Source organism: Stigmatopora argus, chromosome 4, assembly GCF_051989625.1.
Source record: "Stigmatopora argus isolate UIUO_Sarg chromosome 4, RoL_Sarg_1.0, whole genome shotgun sequence".
Taxonomy (NCBI): Eukaryota; Metazoa; Chordata; class Actinopteri; order Syngnathiformes; family Syngnathidae; genus Stigmatopora; species Stigmatopora argus.
Window position 1 is genome coordinate 949,401 of NC_135390.1, and position 21,657 is coordinate 971,057.

General features: G+C 42.3%; 1 protein-coding gene across 7 annotated transcripts in view; it reads right to left on the reverse strand.

The window, feature by feature from the left end:
- The window catches only part of ano10a (anoctamin 10a), a 165,342-nt gene that overhangs the window by 73,322 nt on the left and 70,363 nt on the right, over window positions 1–21,657 (reverse strand). For 6 of the 7 annotated variants that reach the window (XR_013300166.1, XR_013300167.1, XM_077599784.1 and 3 more), the window contains exons 7-10: window positions 13,860–14,244; window positions 1,475–1,530; window positions 1,327–1,401; window positions 311–466 (exon numbers count right to left, since the gene is read on the reverse strand). Coding sequence is in view for 5 of the 7 variants with exons in the window: in XM_077599784.1 (XP_077455910.1) it covers window positions 311–466; window positions 1,327–1,401; window positions 1,475–1,530; window positions 13,860–14,244 (672 nt within the window). In the remaining 2 variants the exon portion in view is untranslated. The remainder of the gene's footprint in view (window positions 1–310; window positions 467–1,326; window positions 1,402–1,474; window positions 1,531–13,859; window positions 14,245–21,657) is intronic. The other variant, XM_077599785.1, reaches the window with a different exon arrangement.

A 21,657-nucleotide genomic window follows, 5' to 3' on the forward strand; every position in this document is an offset into this window, starting at 1 on the left:
CCTCGATTCAGTCATCATTTTTTGTCCGACAAAAGCGTCGTATATGCGAGTAAATACGGCAAATACACAACAAAAAATTCTGGTACGCACATTCAGAAAAAGTCAAGAAAAATCTGTGATGAACGAGGGAGAATAAAGGTAGTATATTTACGTTTCAGGGCATGTTTGATTTTTTTGACGTTTTGTAGCTTGGCTCTTTTTCATACCTTTGGACAATTTTTTCTCATTGAGGCTTTTCGTAACCTAAATATTTTGTAAGTGGAATTATTCGCAGGTAAAGGTACCACTGTAAATATTAATATATATTTACCAAATAAGTGCTCATGTCAATTTCCAGCCGCACCTGCTCAGTCAAGGGTAGCTCCATCATTATTTTTTTATTACGTCCCCTTTGAAGCCAGTAAGGGAGGAAAGCTTCCATGAACTGATTAATAATTTGACTGGTGATTAACAATGTTGCCAAATTCTAAAAAAAATAAAAAAAACACGCGTGAGCAAAATGATACTCAAATCTGATAATAACATTTTTCAAATTCAAAAATCAATGATTTGATCAATTTTTCTTAAATTTGTATTAAGTACCTCAATGCACATGGAAAGCCTTCATGGCATACATCCTAAACGTGTCCTGATGACCTGTATGTCATTGTCAGACCACCAAGTACTGTACATTTAGGGTTTCCAGATCGGAGAGGCACTGAATTGCACAACATAAGTTTCCCTCAAATGATTCAGTCAGTATTTGGCACAGGAAATTAGTTTGATGTTACTATGGTCTTTTATTTTAATGTGCTAAATTATTATGAAAGAATTGTCAGATTTGGACTTGAATGATCATTAAATGGCCTTCACATGTCAAAAGCTATTTAAGAAAAATGCTTGTTTTTGTTAAGCTTACGTTTCGTTTCTTATTTTCTGGCTCATCATTACCTGATTGTGTATTATCTGATTTGTCTTGTTTGTACAAAAAAATGCAGAGTTGATATTGTTTGAATTCTAGCGATGGAACTTTAATATGGGGCATTTTCTTTCAACTAAATGTTCTCATCTGATCGCAACACAAGAGTGATATGAAATGCCGTGTGGAAACGAGACCACGAGAACGAGATCTCGGCACAAAACGAGAAAACAACCTGAAACATTAAAACAACATGGTGGAAATTTAGATTAGATTAATTAGATTAATGAATGAACCCTAATCCCTAACCCAATTTATCATTTAAGTCTAAAACACAAGAGTGCAACTAAGGGGATCAGACACAAACTGCTTTCCATATGCACTGTAAACTCCTGCGTTGGGGGTATGTGCAATAAACATGAACAAACCTGTCTGAGCAGTACAATGTCTTGCATGATGAAAGCAATGTAAAACAGGGAGGCAAAGCAGTTTAAGAAGTTGAACTAAGAAAAAAGACAACAACATTTAATTTAAAAGCATCAATCTAAATGTAGGTATTTATGTTTTTAGACGTACCACTAATACTTTGAGGACCAAGTGATTCTGGTAGGAAGACTCAAGCCGGTGGTTTTCTAAAAACACAGAAGAGATTCATTCGAATAATAGTTGTTATGATTTGTATTTAAAAATGCATTATTTACAGTCTTTACCACTTATCCTCACAAATATTAATAATGTCACAGTGGAATGAGAGACAAGACATTATTTGATTGGGTCAAAGTAAAGAGCATACAGTGGTACCTCGAGATATGATCTTATTGCGTTCCGGGACTGAACTCGTATTTCGATTTACTCGTAACTCAAATGAATGTACTAAAAACAAATTAATTCATTCCAATCCTCTGAAAAAACACCAAAAACAGAATATTGGATTGGAAAAACATTTTTATTTGTTCTAATTCGCCATCTATTAACAAAGTAGCAAATAACTAGTGGTTTAATAGTAATAGAATGTGTTTAATTGTACTAAAATTAGACAGATTTTGCCGAAGGAGAGAGAGGGACAGAGAGGGGGGGGACTTTTTGCACGGCAATGCGCTCGTAACATAACAAACACATTTAAATGTACTTGGATTACGATGCAGACACACAAAAATAAATTTAATCTAACCTTACACTTAATTCTAATTTTGTATGAAATAGTTATACCTTTGTTCTCCCGGTTTGGCTCTATTTGCCCCGCCCCTCCACCCTGACTTTCAGATGCAACCTATCGGGGGGTTGTTTGCCTTGTGACCGGACATTTCGTCGACGGACACTTTGTCGCCGGACGCTTCATCCCCGGACGGTTCGTCGAACAGACGCTTCGTCGCCTGACATTTCGTCGACCGGACTCGTCGACCGGACACTTCGTCGCCGCACACTTCGTCGCCAGACAATTCGCCTAACCTTAACCACTAACCCAGGGTTGGGCAAACTTTTCGGCCCGGGGGCCACATTGACTTTAAAAATTTGACAGGCGGGCCGGGTCAGCACAAGATACGATACATATAAAAAAAAACTGCATCCGTTAACAGTACATATGAAACATAAACGGAAAAAAATCCCCATCTCTGCCTGATTCCCTCCATCTGGTTACAACACCGACCTCTTAATAAGCTATCTATTTCTGCATCCTCATCCGCTTGCTACTGTGACAATGAAATTTCCCGAATACGGGATGAATAAAGTTATCCAATCCAATCTAATCCAAGCCCAAACTAAAAAAAAGTTCTGAATTTGAGTTCTAGGCAGAAGCTGTTTATTTTTTAAATCTGATTTCTTAAGTCTTTGTTAAAGGGGGTTTAAAAAGACAGCTTTTGTGGTCACGAGTCGAAGCTCAATTTTCTCACTACTTTCTGGCCCACCCCTACCACAATATAAATGTTAGCAAGGACCAATTCCACAATACTTTAATAAGGGCATTTCCGGATTCCACAATGCCCTAAAGAACATGGTAACACTATTTAAATACCGAAAAACGAGATTAAAAAAAAAAATTCAGAGCCACACAAAAGCAGTGTTTGCTTCAAGCATAACAAAAAGGGCTTCCGGAGTTATTTCATGTTGGTTAGTGAGACAGTATCCCGTCTCTCTCGTTGTCACACCACCTCATATCAGCTGCACTTCCTCAACTCACCAACAACGGATGTACATTGACTAGTTCCTTGATAAAAATATTTACCCATTGATTCATTTTTAAATTACAGTACCTCACAAATGTGAGCACACCCCATTTATTTCTGCATTTTGTTCTAATGATATCTTTTCATGGAACAACACTGAAGAAATGACAATTTGATATGATGAAGTGGTATTTATTCGCTGTAAAACTTGGATAATAACAGAAATTTATTGTATCTTCAAAATAATTCAAAACACAGCAATGAATGTGTGAAATGTTGCCAACAAAAGTGAGTACACTAAGTGAAAATCTCAAAATTGGGCCCAAAATGTCACCATTATTTTCCTGCACTGCCTAGAGCAGGGGTGGGCAAACTTTTCGGCCCGGGGGCCACATTGACTTTAAAAATTTGACAGGCGGGCCAGGTCAGCACAAGATACGATACATATAAAAAAGTGCATCCATTAACAGTACATATGAAACATAAACAGAAAAAATGACTCAAGTATGATCATACTCATCACTCATCTGGGATTTATGTGGTGCTTTCTTGGTTTTCATCAGACTAAAGGTCTGTTCACACACATGTAGAGCCAAATAACACCAGAATCCTCTGTGCCATCTTCTGGATGTTTGGAAATTTGGCTGCACTTAATGAAGCCTAAAACTCAGAGACTTTCAGGGAGTTGAACTTGTCACATTGGAGATCAATCAGTTCCAACTGCAATTCTTGTGGAACCGTTTCCGGGTCTTGTGAGAAAGGACATGACACCAGCTGTCAATTTTTCCAAAATCACAAAACCGACGGCATAATTGCTCATGCAGGTCATCCAATGATTTCCTGTATTTTTTCCACGTGGGGGCCTCTTTTAACGCAACCAGTGTGGGGAAATGAGCAAATGACTTGTCTGATATTTGCTTGAAAAATAAAACCAGCTTGGTTTTGAAGGCGAAAGGTTTGCTTGCATTTCATGCACAAACTGTTTTTTCTCTTGTAGCTTCACATTCAGCTCGTTCATGTGTGTCAGGATGTCCACAGTAAAAGTTAAATGTTCAGAAATGTGTCAGTATTCTCAAGTAGCTCCCACACACATTTACATACTTTTACTAGGGTAGTTGGCCATCTATCGGGGAAATGAGGGTATTGGATTGGATTGGATAACTTTATTCATTCCGTATGCGGGAAATTTCATTGTGACAGTAGCAGAGGGTGATTAGACAGAACGACAAAGCATAAGCACAAAGTACAAAGCAAATCAAAGTAAATGGGATCATTAAGAATCACCAAATCAGATCATTACAAGTCCAAATCAGACCCATTGCAAGATGGCGGCGCGCACTGACGCTGCGGCTTTATGCTCTCCAGTTCGGTGTCGTTCGTTATCTTACAGTCGCCAGGATTTACTCACTATCCGAAGGATATGCGATACATCTGATTTCTCAACAAACTCTCCGGGATCTCCGTGGCTAGCCAGCCCACCAAAAGCACGTCGAAGGCGGCGAAGGGACAGAAAACAGAAGCGTGGATGCCGGGCGGGCCTTGCTGCTAAGCTGAAACAACAACCACACCGAGCACCGCTTCCTAGTATCTTTTTGACCAACGCCCGATCCATCACCCACAAAATGGATGAGTTGGAACTTCGTATTGCTACCAACAGCTTTGTTAGAAACTGTAATATTATTATCATCACAGAAACGTGGCGACACCCACATATCCCCGACGCTGCGGTATCGCTATAGCCGAACGCTTTTTCGGAACGACCGTTCAAAAGTATTAACAGGCAAAAGCAAGGGAGGAGGACTGTGCATGTATATACATAATGAATGGTGTTGTGACAGTAGGATCATTGACACTCACTGTTCCCCGGATTTAGAGTTATTGGCAATACGGTGTAGGCCCTATTATCTACCGAGAGAGCTAACTGTCGTCATAGTAATGGCTATCTATATACCTCCGAATGCTAACGTTAACACGGCACTTAACCTCCTGCTAACGGCTGTAAACAAACAACAGCTTGACCACCCCGATGGAGTTTTTATTGTCGCTGGTGATTTCAACAAGGCGTGTTTAAAGACTGTTTTACCTAAGTTTATTCAATACGTAAATTGTAATACTAGAGGAGACAAAACTCTTGACCATGTCTATTCTAACATCAAACATGCTTATAAAGCTACTTCCCTCCCTCACCTAGCTGGATCAGATCATCTCTGCCTATCTCTCACCCCCGCTTACACTCCACTCCGGAGGCAAACAACGCCACAAATAAAGATAATAAAAACTTGGCCCGACGACGCACTCTCTCAGCTGCAGGACTGTTTTTCCCACACCAACTGGGAACTTTTTGTACACGACAACCTCCAGGACTACACGGACTCTGTACTTTCTTACATAAAAAACTGCATTGACAACGTCACTATAGATAAACGAATACGGGTTTTTCCTAACCAAAAACCCTGGATGACCAATGAGACACAGGCACTCATCAAATGCCGTAACTCCGCCTTTAGATCAGGGGACAAGATAAAATATAGAGCTGCCAGAGCTGAGCTGAAAAGAGGCATTAAAAAGGCCAAGGCAGCATATACAAGGAAAATTGAGGAGCACTTCACAGGAAATAACCCAAAGAAGATGTGGCAAGGAATACGACATATTACCAACTACAATAACAATAATATGTCTGTTAATGCAGATGCCTCACTAGCGGAGAAATTGAACCGTTTCTTTGCCCGCTTTGAGACTGACAAATCAGACCCAGTCTCAACACCCCCACCACCACCCTGCAGCAATACATTGTTACATGGCCCTTAGCCTGGTGCTTTTTCTTGCCAATAAATTGAATTGAATTGAAATTGAAAAAACTGACGTTCCGGGAACAGGAAGTGAGACTGGTAATGCGGTCTGTGAACACCAGGAAGGCTGCTGGCCCAGACGGAGTAGCTGGGAAGGTGCTCAAAGCCTGTGCTGACCAGCTGGCTGGAGTCTTCACAAACATTTTCAATTGTTCCCTGCAACAATCCATCATTCCATCTTGTCTGAAATCTGCCACCATCATCCCTGTCCTCAAAAAGCCAACCATTGGCAGCATGAATGATTATAGGCCTGTTGCCCTCACGCCTGTGATCACGAAGTGCTTTGAAAAGTTGGTAGCCCGCCATATCAGGAATACAATCCCTCCCTCAATTGACCCTCACCAGTTTGCTTATAGAGCAAACAGGTCCACTGATGATGCTATTGCCATTGCTCTTCATACAGCACTGAGCCACCTGGAACACCATGGGAACTACGCGAGGATGCTCTTCATTGACTATAGCTCAGCCTTCAACACCATAAAACCGGACATTCTGGCTGACAAACTCTCCCACCTTGGACTATCCTCTTCAATCTGCTGCTGGATAAAGAACTTCTTGACCAACCGACCACAGACTGTTAGACTTGGTCCCCACCTCTCTTCCTCCATTACACTAAGCACTGGCTCCCCTCAAGGCTGTGTACTGAGTCCTCTTCTGTACTCCCTGTACACATACGACTGTACACCCACCCACCAGTCTAACGCCATCATCAAATTCGCTGACGACACCACTGTGGTCGGACTCATCTCAGGAGGGGATGAGTCGGCTTACAGAGATGAAGTCAACAATTTGTCTTTGTGGTGCTCGGTGAACAATCTCACACTGAACACCACGAAAACTAAAGAAATAATCCTGGACTTTCGCAAACACGGCACAGATCTGGCCCCACTCCTCATAAATGGAGTATGTGTAGACAGGGTCCAGTCCTTTAAAGTCCTGGGGGTCCACGTCACGGATAAGCTCTCATGGTCTACAAACATCACGGCAGTGGTGAAGAAGGCTCAGAAACGACTCCATTTCCTCAGGGTACTTAGGAAGAACAACTTGGGCACCAAGCTTCTGATAACCTTCTATAGAACCACTGTAGAGAGCATCCTGGCGTACGGCATCACAGTGTGGTACGCTGGAAGCACGGCGGCAGACAAAAAGGCCATGCAGAAAGTGATTAACACTGCCCAGAGGATTGTCGGCTGCTCTCTGCCCTCACTGGAAGACATTGCCAGCCCTCGTTACCTCAGCAGAGCCAAGAACATCATAGGGGACCCTTACCACCCTGGTCACAATCTGTTCCAGCTGCTGCCCTCTGGCAGACGCTATAGGTCCCACAAAGCACGGACAAATAGGCTTAAGGACAGTTTTTTCCCCACATCCATCAGAAATCTAAACTCGCGGTAACATAACACACATTCCCTTCTGCGGTAATATGAAAAGATGTTTGGGTGGTGATCTGCCTCCTACTAGCTGACTGAAGTAAGGTAAGTGAAAGACAATGAGAGGTAAGCGACCTGTATCCACAACAGCAGAATGCCAAATTACAAGTCCGTAACTTACACTTATTTAGGTCTTTTGCCGAGTAAACGTAGCTTATGGAGAAGCACCATCAATTTCGTCACACGCAGTTTCTGCGTGTGATGACAAGTAGGCTTTTTGTGTTGTGATAATGACGACAGGGCCTATGTCCGATTATTATTATTATTATTATTAAGACAGAAAAGCAGCAAAAACACAAAACGAGCAAGAGTGGACGGAGCTACCGCCGCCGGCTGCCACTTGAACGGCGCCATCTCGGTTGCGGTAGCTAAAACGGATACAGACTCAAAAAGACGTTGTAAAGTTGGACAAAAACTGGAACCACACACAGGAAGTCTTCCACAAGATGGGGAACTTCTGCAGACTGTGACCGAGGTAGAGAATATGCAGAGTCACTCTTCCAAGTTTATCCGCATAGTTCCTCAGTAGTCTGGAGCTGAAGACAACAGCAGCAGAGCAGGACTCCGCTTCCGGCCTGGTAAGCGCCGACAGCGCTTCCATCTTATCCCATGATGGAATGGTTGGTCAGAAGCGTTGCTTCTTCTCCCGGCACTTTTGTCCAACTCCGAATTTCCAGCGGGATTGAGGTGTTGCTCCTTCTGCTGCGTATTGTAACAGCTAGTCCCATGTGTGTGACAGCGTAGGCATGGCTGATGGTTCCAAAAAAGAAGTGGCAGAAAGAAGCCAGGCTAACAGAACAAAGAAAGTTGTAAAAACATTAAAGTAAAAAGTATAAAGTACAAAGTAAAGTAAAAATGAATGTATTAAGAAATATTAAAATGTAATTAAAAAAAAGAGAGTGGACACAGCTACTGCCACTGGCTTCCGCGTGACAGCGCAATCTTGGAAAAAAAAAATAATAATAATAATTTGGACGTCGGTGGGCCGGATTAAAAGGCCTAACGTATATGGCCCGCGGGCCGTAGTTTGTCATGTCTGCACTAACCTTAACCACTATTAAAGAAGACAAAGGAAATTCACATATTCTTTATTAAAGAAAATAAAACAGTAAAACTCGCTCGACAACACAAACACATTAACGTCGTCTCGAAACACACTATGCACGAAACGGTTCCTACATTAAACGTTTCCTACGTTGAGCGCTCCATTTTTAAAATAAAAGGCAATAAATATATATATGTATATATTTTTTTAAAGACAAAGTTAATTCACATATTCTTTATTAAAGAAAATAAAACAGCAAAAACTCGCTCGACAACACAAACACATTAACATTTGGGCGTGTGCAAGTACTAAATGTACTCGTCTCTAAACACACTACGCACGAAATGGTTCCTCGGGGGGCACTGAGTGACTCCACTAAATTGCTATTAACTTTGGTTTGGTTTTTAATTGCGAATTGATGTGGCTACGATTCTGACTGGATGCTGATATTTGTTATGAAGTATGCCAAAAATACTGCATCTCTGACTTTGATATAGACGCACACGTTTGATTTTAAATCAAGCAATCTATTGTCCTTTCAAATAACAAATTCTATTGACTCTATTAATAGGAGCGAATGGGCGTTCTTAAAATGGCCGACAAGCGACAATGTCTAGCTCCGTTTTCTCACAACGCGCATCGGAAATGTAGTCTGTATACACGATACCTATGGCAATACCAAGCAAAAAAAAGAAGGAAGACGACGAAGAATATGTGAATTTCCTTTGTCTTCTTGTTAATAATTTTTTTAATAAAATAATTTTAATTATTGCCTTTTATTTTAAAAACAATCGTCCGCGAGTCCGGCGACAAGAGACGACGTCTACCTCCGTTGCCTCACAACGCGCATCGGAAATCTAGTCTGTATACACGATACTTATGGGAATACCAAGCAAAAAAAAGGAAGACGACAAAGAATATGTGAATTTCCTTTGTCTTCTTTTTAATAAAATTTTTAATACAATAATTTTATTTATTGCCTTTTATTGTAAAAATGGAGCGCTCAACGTAGGAACCGTTTCATGCGTAGTGTGTTTAGAGACGAGCACATTTAGTACGCACACGCCCAAATGTTTAAGTGTTTGTGTTGTCGAGCGAGTTTTTGCTGTTTTATTTTCTTTAATAAAGAATATGTGAATTTCCTTTGTCTTCTTAAATAGTGGTTAAGGTTAGTGGTTAAGGTTAGTGGTTAAGGTTAGGCGAACTGTCTGGCGACAAATTGTCCGTCGACGAAGTGTCCGGTCAACGAACTGTCCGGCGAGGAAGCGTCCGTTCGACGAACCGTCCGGGGACGAAGCGTACGGCGTGTCCATCGACGAAATGTCTGGGTACCGTTTGCTTTTGTCTTCCCTTCAAAATATTCAGAGAATTATGCACACAAATGTCCTCACAAAGGATGCACGACCACTTGCCAACTCTCCCGGGAAGTAGTACTCTCGTATTAGCGAACAAGCTCCGCCAATCGCACTGACTAACGGGGAAAAAACACTGAAATAATGCAACACTCCGCCCAGTGCTCGTAGAGACATTACACAAGAGAGTTGCGACCAGAAAGACAGTGCCCATGATGTTCTTATCAGCAGCCTCGCGTCTGCTGTATGCTCGTATATCAAAAAATTTCCCGTATCTCAAGATAAATATTTGCTCCAAATTTTACTCATATCTCAAATTCCTCGTATGTCGGGGTATTACTGTATTAAACAGGCACACCAAATTTGATTTAAAAAGAAAAAGCTAAATATGTGCATATGTATATATATATAAATGTATATATGTATATCTATGTATATATATATATATATATATATATATATATATATACATTGCCCATGAATACTTATTAAATAATTCCAAATTGTCTGTCAGCTTCCTGTCATTGCTTTACCCCTAGTTGCACTGCTTCCAGATGTGTTTTCATATTGAAGTATTTAACCAATCACATTTCAGCCATTATTTGTTGCCAGGGTCAGAAATCTGCCTCAAGGCCTTCACAATCAGTTCTGCAGGCTCTGCTGCATTAAACAAGCGTCGATAAGACTGTTGCTTTAGCAAATCAGAATTCGATTTGGTGACACCAAGGCCTTCTCCCAGGCGTAGGGATACGTCATTGCCTTCTCGCAGTCATAGGGAAACGTCATCGCTTTCAACAACTATGATTGGCTAGTGATAAAGTAGGCAGACCAAAGCCAAAGTGAGCCAGCCAGAGAACGCAAAATCCACCCACAATGGCCGACGGAGGAAAACAAATGGATTTGGTTGCAGATTTGCTCACAAAGCCATTTTCCGGAAGGACTTTTCCAGAAAAAATGGACATCATTAAGAAAGGGTGGTCAACTCCGAAGCTAGCAAACCTGTTACAACCGGGAAAAGGGTTTGTTCGCCACTTTATGTTCGCTAACTACGAGCGCTATCCCTGGCTCATGGGCTCCGAGGAACACTGTAAATTGTATTGCTGGGAGTGCTTGTTATTTGCCACCGATTGACATGGTGTTTGGAGCAACACTGGATTTGCAAATTTGACTTGTTTAAACAAAGCAGCAATGAGACACCAACGTACTGCCGGACACTTACAAGCAACGGTGCTCTCCAAAAGTTTTGGGGAAACCTAAGTAGATTTACAGTTCAGCTAGCAAGTGCGCAGGGAAACGGAGCGCCACAATGAAAAGGTAAAGAAAAATAGGGAAATCTTAAAAAGTTTTATAGACTGTGTAAACTTTCATTTCGGGGACACTTAGCATTACACACAATCCCTTCTGTGCAATAACTTCGGGGTGTGCAATAACACTGCAATATCTTTGAAATCTGTGCAATATTTTAGAATCTGTGCAATAATTTAGAATTCTGTGCAGTATTTTAGAATTCACCTAGCCGGGATGTGACTTTTTATACTTTTATACTAGTATTTATGTTTTTGTTTTTTTGTTTTTGTTTTTTACAGGGAAAACGGTACACGGTCGATTGGTCGCCGGTCTTTTGGTCGCCCGGAAGTTTGGTCGTCGTCTTTTGGGTCGCCGGTCTTTTTTGTCGCCTTTTGGTCGCCTGATCGGCTGCTGCCATCTACTGTCGATTTATTAAAAAGCGAATTCACAGATGGTGTTTTTATTGAAGCAGTCCAATTAACCTTCATTCTCTCTGGGAGAACTTGCAATGTTGAAATACTTTAGATTAGATGGTCATTTTTATCAAACAAATAAAAGTATTAGTATACTTTTAGTTAGACAGTATTTAGATCGTTTCAACAGTATTTAGACACTAAATACTGTTGAAACGATCTAAATACTGTTGAAACGATCTAAATACTGTTGAAACGATCTAAATACGGTCCCTTAAAAAATAAAGCCAGGAAGCAATCAGCAGATTGACTGCAGCTGCTTGCCTGACGGCACGTCAGGAGGGACAAAACAGGCCACTCCTGACAGTCTCTGTAATGGTGAATGAGTCTGTGCGGTGTGCTGATGGATTTAAAGCACATCTGGATGAATTTGAATTTTGTTTTTTGCTTCACACATTTAATGGCATTTTTGAGCATTCAGAAAGGCATTTTTCAATACTAAAGAAAAACAAACTGGATGTACAGTTTTGTCTTGGAAGAGTAAAGGAGTTTTGGGACAGTTGAGCGCGAGAGATGCCGATATGAGGCAATCTACGAGGCCACTGAACGCAGTGCGGGTGCTCCAAGCGCATGAAGAGGTCAAGCACAAGATTCTCACGTGCACTACCACCAACTCCACGACAGGATTCTGGACAATATTATTTGCCAGACGCGAACCAGATTTCAAGAACACGAAAGACTGATGTTTCTCTCCCTCCTCGACCCGCAGAAGTTTCGGGAATACCAGAAAACTTTCCCACATGCAGCCTTCTCCAGCTTAACGCAGAGCCACGGAGCACTTTTCAATCTACCTCGGCTAAGAACAGAACTGGTTGTAATGTATGCCACGGATGATTTTACAGGAAAATCTCCCAATGATCTTCTTGACTTCTTTCAGCAGAAAAATCTGAGTGAGAACATGGGGCGGCTGTACACAGTGGGTTTGACAGTGACCATCCCCGTGTCCACTGCTTCTGTCGAACGGACATTTTCAGCCCTAAATAGAATCAAAACTTATGCCAGGAATACAACAGGACAGACTCGACTTCCAGCATTAGCTTTGATGGCAATAGAAAATAACTTTTTGATGGACCTGAAACGCACGTGTAATCTGTACGACAGAGTAATTAAATCTTCTTGAGGAAAGAAAGGAGGATGGATTTTGTGAATAAATAAAAATATTTTTTATTGAGTAAAATGTGTCTATTTTCCGAAATAATATTTAAATTTTTGAGGTTATTATTGATTCTTTTTATGTGTCGCAGCTGTAGCTACAGTAAAGGTTTTATAGACATAAAATACGTATTGAGGGTTAGATTGATTCACACGTAGCACTACTGAAGGCCCAGGTGTGAAATACACTGTCATGGCTCTCTTGAGTTTCCAGTTATTTCTACAACTCTGATTTTTCTCTGATAGAGTGATTGGAACAGATACTTTTTTGTCACAAAAAACATTCATGAAGTTTGGTTCTTTAATGACTTTATTATGGGTGAACAGAAAAAAGTGATCAAATCTGCTGGGTCAAAAATATACATACAGCAGCGCTAATATTTGGTAACATGTCCCTTGGCCATTTTCACTTCAATTAGGCACTTTTGGTAGTCATCCACAATCTTCTGGCAAGCTTCTGGTTGAACCTTTGACTACTCCTCCTGACAGAATTGGTGCAGTTCAGTTAAATTTGATGGCTTTCTGACATGGACTTGTTTCTTCAGCATTGTCCACAAGTTCTCAATGGGGTTTAAGCCACGACTTTGGGAAGGCCATTCGAAAACCTTAATTCTAGCCTGATTTAGCCATTCCATTACTACTTTTGATGTGTGTTTGGGGTCATTGTCCTGTTGGATTGATCGCAATAAGTAGCGTGCCGGCAAGAAATAAAACCAGTCACTCAAGCGGTCAGAGCCATACAAAAATTGAATTTAGTGCACAGACAAGGCGCATCGACCATTTTAGAGAAAATTTTAGAATTTTAAGTGCGCCCTATATTATTATACCAATGTCCGAAGTGTTAGCTGTATTTGTGCTGAAATAACTTTTTTTTCAGATTACTGTAATTTAAGTACTATGCCAATGTCCACAATAACTAAGAGTATATTGGATTTTTTTTTGTCTAAATAACCTATTTTTACGTTATCTTTCAAAGTCCCTCATTACACTTGACATAACTTAGGTAGATGCTAGGGGCTTGGCCACACCTGGGTCCCAGCCTCTAGGACGCCTGGTTTGAGTGTGTAAAGTGGAAGTGGTACAGTTGGAGGAGAGAGAATTTTACAAAGTTAAGTAATTGCAGAGCACAAACACTTAAACACTGTATAAAAATAATAAAAATACACTAAATAAAATGTACAAATGGCAATTTGTAAATTGTAACTTACCCCATTCTGTCAGTAACTCCGCAGCATATCGGTAGATCAGATTCATAACTTCTATAACCATGGCATAGATAATACTGGGAATGTATAAAAATAATTTTGTACAGAAAGTAGGATCCCTGTCATAAAGCATTAGCACCCATCCTTCCATCTGAAAGTAGATCATCATGACATATAGGGAAAGGTAGAGACAGAGAAGGACAAAGGGGAGGGACACAAGGTAGATACGGAGCTGCCGCTTGTAGTTGGGGTAAACAGGTTCCTCTCGGCCTGTCACTGGGTTGAATCCAAGAATCCCATGGAAACCAGGTCGTGGTTCTTCAAACACCTTCTTTCTGCTCAGTGTGCCCCAATGATAGGCTAAAGAAGCACTGCACCTCTTCCATAACTAGTGGACAGAGGGTTAAACTGATCATTTATCATATAATAATACTATAGTCATACAATCTTTAAACACATTAAATTTTATTTTATTTAGTTTATTTTACTGAATTTGATATAGTAATCTTCACTGAGCTATAACCTACGGTTATTTTCTTTGTAAAATAAACTCAAAACAAACAAAACAAAGATTTAATAAAATTTTGCTGTGGTTAAAAAAGCCATTGCCAATAACCAGAAGTGGTGAAAGCAAAGGTAGGTTATTTGAGCCCTCTTCCATTAGGTTTCATTACTGTGGCAGCTAGCATTTTAGTTGGGTTGTTTATCCATTCAAAAAATGTCATCGTTTTTATCGGAAAAGGGGTTTATGCGTGTTTTGTGTACGGACCAATGGTTAATATGTGTTTTGTGTACGGACCAATGGTTAATATATGTTTTGTGTACTGGTTAATACGTGATGTGTAGGAAATTATCCCAACACAAAAAATGTAGATTAAAGTGGACGGTCAGGAAGTAGCCTATTCGCTTGTTTTTATCAAAACATTTTACTGAAGACTGCCTTGACCAAGTGACAAAATGTGTTGTCACTGAAAGGTTGTTAAAAATGACATGGGAACCGAAACAAGAAGGCTTTAGCCAGCATTGTTGGCCCCAACTTTGCCAAAAGTGCACCAGTGAAAAATCTTGGTTTTAATATTTTCAGAAGATAAATTAATAGCTCAATCGCTATGCTTACATTTAGACTTGGTAGGCGTAAATGTAAGATATTTACCATTCAATAGGTGAAGAAAATATAGCCTAAACAGGAATGCGCCATGTGCAAATATTGCAGCATTGCAGCCATTTGCCATTCCCGCTGTAAAACTGTTGAGAAATTCATCCCATGCTTCCAGAAGCCCCTCTTATTAATTGTATTGGCTCAATGGGAGGGTTAGGGTTATGTAAGATATTTACCATTCAATAGGTGAAGAAAATATAGCCTAAACAGGAATGCACCATGTGCAAATATTGCAGCATTGCAGCCATTTGCCATTCCCGCTGTAAAACTGTTGAGAAATTTATCCCATGCTTCCAGAAGCCCCTCTTATTAATTGTACTGGCTCAATGGGAGGGCTTAACGATATTGGGGCTGCTCTCTTTATGACTATTTGGGTGTTTCTGATACATTACATATTTTGATATTAAAAAACTCTTTCTGAACCGCTTTATCCTCATTAGGGTCGCGGGGGATGCTGGAGCCTATCCCAGCGGACTCGGTGGCCAGCCAATCACGGGGCACAAGAAGACGGACAACCATGCATACTCACACCCATACCTAGGGGCAATTTAGAGTGTCCAATCAGCCTACAGTGCATGTTTTTGGAAAACCCCACCGACGAGTCATTACCTTATCGTGGTGGTGGGGTTTGTGTGTCCCAGTGATCCTTGGAGCTATGTTGTTTGGGGCCTTGTGCCCCAGGTAGGGTCACCCATGGCAAACTGGTCTGAGGTGAGGGACCAGACAAAAGATGGCTCAGAAGACGTCTTATGAGTAAAACCATTGGATGGCATATTCCCTCACCCAGATGCGGGTCACCGGGGCCCCACTCTCGAGCCAGGCCCGGAGGAGAGCGCGATGAAAGCGCTTGGTGGCCAGGCCTACACTCATGGGGTTCGGCCAGGCACAGCCCAAAGAGATGACGTGGGTGCGTCAGCAGTTGGGCAGCAGCCAAAGGAGGGATTCTTGGCGGTCCGATTGCAGAAAATGGCTATTGGGACGTGGAATGTAACCTCTCTGATTGGGAAGGAGCCTGAGCTAGTGGGTGAGGTTGAGACATAGTCGGGCTCACCTCTACGCACAGCTTGGGTTCCGGAACCACTACTCTCGAGGGGGGCTGGACACGCTTACATTCTGGCGTTCCCTGCGGTGAGAGGCGCTGAGTGGGTGTGGGCAGACAGTGGTACCTCGAGATACGATCTTAATTCGTTCCGGGACTGAGCTCGTATGTCGATATTCTCGTAACTCGAACGAACGTTTCCCATTGAAATGAACTAAAACCAAATTAATTTGTTCCAACCCTCTGAAAAAACACCAAAAACAGGATATTGGATTGGAAAAAAAAATTGTAATTCTTCTAATTCGCCATCTATTAACAAAGTAACACATAACTAGTGGTTTAATATTACTAAAATATGTTTAATAGTACTGCTGCATCCTCATTGCAGGAAGGAGCGCTTGCGCAGATCCTTCCTCCTATCAGCTGTCAGAATCTTTAACAAAACAAATGGCTGAATGTTAAGACCAGCCGTATGTATACATGTACAGTGGTACCTCGACATACGAGTGGCCCGACATACGAGAAATTTGAGATACGAGTAAAATTTCGGGCAAATATTTATCTTGAGATACGGGACAAATTTTGATATACGAGGAGACAGCGGACGCGAGAGGCTGCTCGTAAGAACATCATGGGCACTGTCTCTCTCCCCGCAACTCCCTCGTGTAATGTCTCTGTGGTCGCAACTCCCTCTTGTAATGTCTCTGCGAGCACTAGGCGGAGCGTTGCATTTTTTCAGTGTTTTTTTTCCTGTTGGTCAAAATACAACTTTTTGGTAGAAACCCAGGTTCTCGTGTTTGGAGGAGAAAGAATACTGAATTGCATCCAAAGAACACCATACCCACTGTGAAGCATGGGGATGGAAACATCATGCTTTGGGGCTGTTTTTCTCCAAAGGGACCAGGACGACTGATGTGCGTAATGGAAAGAACGAATGGGGCCATGCATCGAGAGATTTTGAGTGAAAATCTCCTTCCATCAGCAAGGACATTGAAGATGATTCCCGATTGCAGAAAATGGCTATTAGGACGTGGAATGTCACCTCTCTGATTGGGAAGGAGCCTGAGCTAGTGTGTGAGGTTGAGACATAGTCGGGCTCACCTCTACACACAGCTTGGGTTCCGGAACCACTACTCTCTAGGGGGGCTGGACACTTCCATTCTGGCGTTTCCTGCGGTGAGAGGCGCTGAGTGGGTGTGGGCATACAGTGGTACCTTGAGATACGATCTTAATTCGTTCCGGGACTGAGCTCGTATGTCGATATTCTCGTAACTCGAACGAACGTTTCCCATTGAAATGAAGTAAAAACAAATTAATTCGTTCCAAACCTCTGAAAAAAAAACAGGATATTGGATTGGAAAAAATGTTTTATTTCTTCTAATTCGCCATCTATTAACAAAGTAACACATAACTAGTGGTTTAATATTACTAAAATGTGTTTAATAGTACTAAAATTATACGGATTTCAAAGGGGAGAGCGAGAGAGACAGACAGAGAGAGGGGGATGGAGAAGGGGTGGCGCTTTTTGCACGGCAACACGCTCGTTTCATAACATAAACAAATTTAAATGAACTTGGATTACGATGAAGAGACACTCAAAAATAAATTTAATCTAACCTTACACTAAACTTATTTCTAAATTTGTATTTAAGTTTGATACCTTTCAAACTTAAATACAAAATTAGAATTAAGTTTGTATTTAAGTTTGATACCTTTCAAACTAAAATACAAAATTAGAATTAAGTTTGTATTTAAGTTTGATACCTTTCAAACTTAACTACAAAATTAGAATTAAGTTTGTATTTAAGTTTGATACCGTTCAAACTTAAATACAAAATTAGAATTAAGTTTGTATTTAAGTTTGATACCTTTCAAACTTAAATACAAAATTAGAATTAAGTTTGTATTTAAGTTTGATACCTTTCAAACTTAAAGACAAAATTAGAATTAAGTTTGTATTTAAGTTTGATACCTTTCTTCTCCTACATCAAAAACTACACGGACAACGGATACAGGTTTTTCCTAACCCAAAACCCTGGATGACCAGTGTGACACAGGCACTCATCAAATGCCGTAACACCGCCTTCAGGTCAGGGGACAAGATACAATACAGCGCTGCCAGAGCAGAGCTGAAGAGAGCCATTAAAAAGGCCAAGGCAGCATATACAAGGAAAATTGAGGAGCACTTCACAGGAAATAACCCAAAGAAGATGTGGCAGGGAATACGACACATTACCAATTACAATGACAATAATGTGTCTGTTAACGCAGATGCCTCACTAGCAGAGGAACTGAACCGTTTCATTGCCCGCTTTGAGACTGACAAATCAGACCCAGTCTCAACACATCCACCCACCAGATCTTCAATTGTCAATTGTTCCCTGCAACAATCCATCATCCGATCATGCCTGAAATCTGCCACCATTATCCCTGTCCCTAAAAAGCCAACCATTGACAGCCTGAATGATTATAGGCCTGTTGCACTTACGCCCGTGATCATGAAGTGCTTTGAAAAGTTGGTCGCCCGCCATTTCAGGGATACAATCCCTCCGTCAGTTGACCCTCACCAGTTTGCCTATAGAGCAAATAGGTCCACCGAGGACGCCATTGCCGTAGCTCTACACAGCACTGAGCCACCTGGAGCACCATGGGAACTACGTGAGGATGCTTTTCATTGACTATAGCTCAGCCTTCAACACTATAATACCAGACATTCTGGCTGACAAACTCCCACCTTGGACTATCCTCTTCCATCTGCTACTGGATTAAGAACTTCTTAACCAACCGTCCACAAACTGTTAGACTTGCTCCCCACCTCTCTTCCTCCATTACACTGAGCACTGGCTCCCCTCAAGGGTGTGTACTGAGTCCCGTTCTGTACTCCTGTACACATACGACTGTACACTGACCCACCAGTCTAACTCCATCATCAAATTTGCTAATGACACCACTGTGGTCAGACTCATCTCAGGGGGGGGATGAGTCTGCTTACTGAGATGAGGTCAACGTGGTGTTTGGTGATTAATCTCACTCTAAACACCACGAAAACTAAAGAAATAATCCTGGACCTTTGCAAACAAAGCACAGATCTGGCCCCACTCCTCATAAATGGAGTATGCGTAGACAGGGTCCATTCCTTCAAATTCCTGGGGGTCCACGTCACGGACAAGCTCTCCTGGTCTATCAACACCACGGCAGTGGTGAAGGCCCAGAAACGACTCAATTTCCTGAGGATACTCAGGAGGAACAACTTGGACACTAAGCTTCTGGTAACCTTCTATAGAGCCACTGTGGATAGCATCCGGGCATACTGCATTACAGTGTGGTACGCTGGAAGCACGGCAGCAGACAGAAAGGCCATGCAGAGTGATCAACACTGCCCAGAAGATCATCGGCTGCTCTCTGCCTTCACTAGATGACATTGCCAGCCCTCGCTACCTCAGCAGAGCCAGGAACATTGTCAGGGACCAATACCACCCTGGTCACAACCTGTTCCAGCTGCTGCCCTCTGGCAGACGCTACAGGTCTCACAAAGCACGGACAAATAGACTTAAGGACAGTTTTTTCCCACAGCCATCAGGAATCTGAACTTGCGTTAGCACGACACAATCCCTTCTGTGCAATAACTTCGGGGTGTGCAATAACAATGTGCAATATCTTGGATTGTGCAATATTTTAGAATTTACCTAGCCGGGATGTGACTTTTTATACTTTTATATTACTATTTATGGTTTTTTTACTGGGAAAACGCACTTTGTGGAGTAGCACCACCAATTTCGTAATACACAGCTGTGTATGATGACAATAAAGGCTTTTGATTTGATTTGATTTCTCTCAGGTTGGCTATTTGATGGGCTGTTTGCTTTTGTATTCCCTTCAAAATATTCCGAAAATGATGCACACAAATGTCCTCACAATAGGATAACGCAGGACCACTTGCCAACGAGAAGTAATATATACTCCGTGTATTAGCGATCGCTCCGCCATTCGCGCTGAGTGACGGGAAAAAAACACTGAAAAAAATGCAACGCTCTGACCAGTGCTTGTAGATATCTGTTATACACGAAAGAGATGCGGGAAAAAAAAGCAGTGCGCTAAAATCATAAACAGCCACTCATGTCTTGGCCACCTGGCTTTCTCGTATATCGAAATTTGTCTCGCATCTGGAAATAATTATTTGCTGGAAATTTTACTCGTATCTCGAATTGTTCGTATGTCGGGTGCTCGTATGGCGAGGTACCACTGTACTTGTTGCCCCCCCCCTCCCGGCTCGGTGAGTGTATGTTGGGGTTTACCCCGGTGGAGGAGAGGGTAGCATCCCTCTGTCTTCAGGTGGGCGGACGGGACCTGACTGTTATTTGTGCTCATGCAACAAACAGCAGTTCAGAGTACTCAAGCTTTTAGGAGTCCTTGGAGGGGGTTCTTGAGAGTGCCCCTTTGGGGGACTCCCTCGTTCTGCTGGGGGACTTCAATGCTCACGTGGGCAATGACAGTGAGACCTGGAGGGGAGTGATTGGGAAGAACAGCCCCCCTGATTGAAACGCGAGTGGTGTTCTATTGTTGAATTTTTGCGCTGGTCGTGGATTGACAATAATGAACACCATGTTCAAACATAAGGGTGTCCATATGTGCACTAGGCACCAGGACACCCTAGGCCGCACTTTGATGATCGACTTTGTGGTCGTGTCATCGGCATGGGAGGAGTTCGATGAGGCCATGGAGAACGACTTCCGGGTGGCTTCAAGGAAATTTTGGTCCACCATCCAACGTCTCAGAAGGGGGAAGCAGTGCCCGTCAACACAGTATATAGTGGGTGGGGATGGGGCACTTCTGACATTGACTTGGGATGTTGTGAATTGGTGGGCCGAATATTTTGAAGACCTCCTCAATTCCACCGACGCGTCTTCCCATGAGGAAGCAGAGCCGGGGGAATCTGACTCTCTTATCTGTAGGATTGAAGTCACTGAGGTGGTTAAAAAGCTCCTCGGTGGCAAGGCCTCGGGGGTGGATGAGATCTGCCTGGAGTTTCTAAAGGCTCTGGATGTTGTGGGGCTGTCTTGGTTGACACGCCTCTGCAACATCGCGTGAACATCGGGGACATAGCCTCTGGATTGGCAGACCGGGGTGGTGGTTCTCCGTTTTAAAAAAGGGGACCGGGGAGTGTGTTCCAATTACCGGGGAATCACACTCCTCAGCCTCCCTGGGAAGGTCAATTCTGGGGTACTGGAGAGGAGTGGCCACCGGGAGGTCAAATCTTGGATTCAGGAGGAGCAGTGTGATTTTCGGTCTGACTGTGGAACAGTGAATCAGCTCTACACTCTAAGCAGGGCCCTTGGGGGGTCATGGGAGTTCGCCCAACCAGTCCTCATCTATGGTCACGAGCTGTGGGTCGTAACCGAAAGAACGAGATCCCGAATACAAGTGGTTGAAATGAGTTTCCTCCGCAAGATGTCCGGACTCTCCCTTAGAGATAAGGTGAGAAGCCCGGTCATCCAGGAGGGACTCGAAGTAGAGCCACTGCTCCTCCGGGTCGAGAGGAGCCAGATGAGTTGGCTCGGGCATCTGATCAGGATGCCCCCTGGACGCCTCCCTTCGGAAGTGTT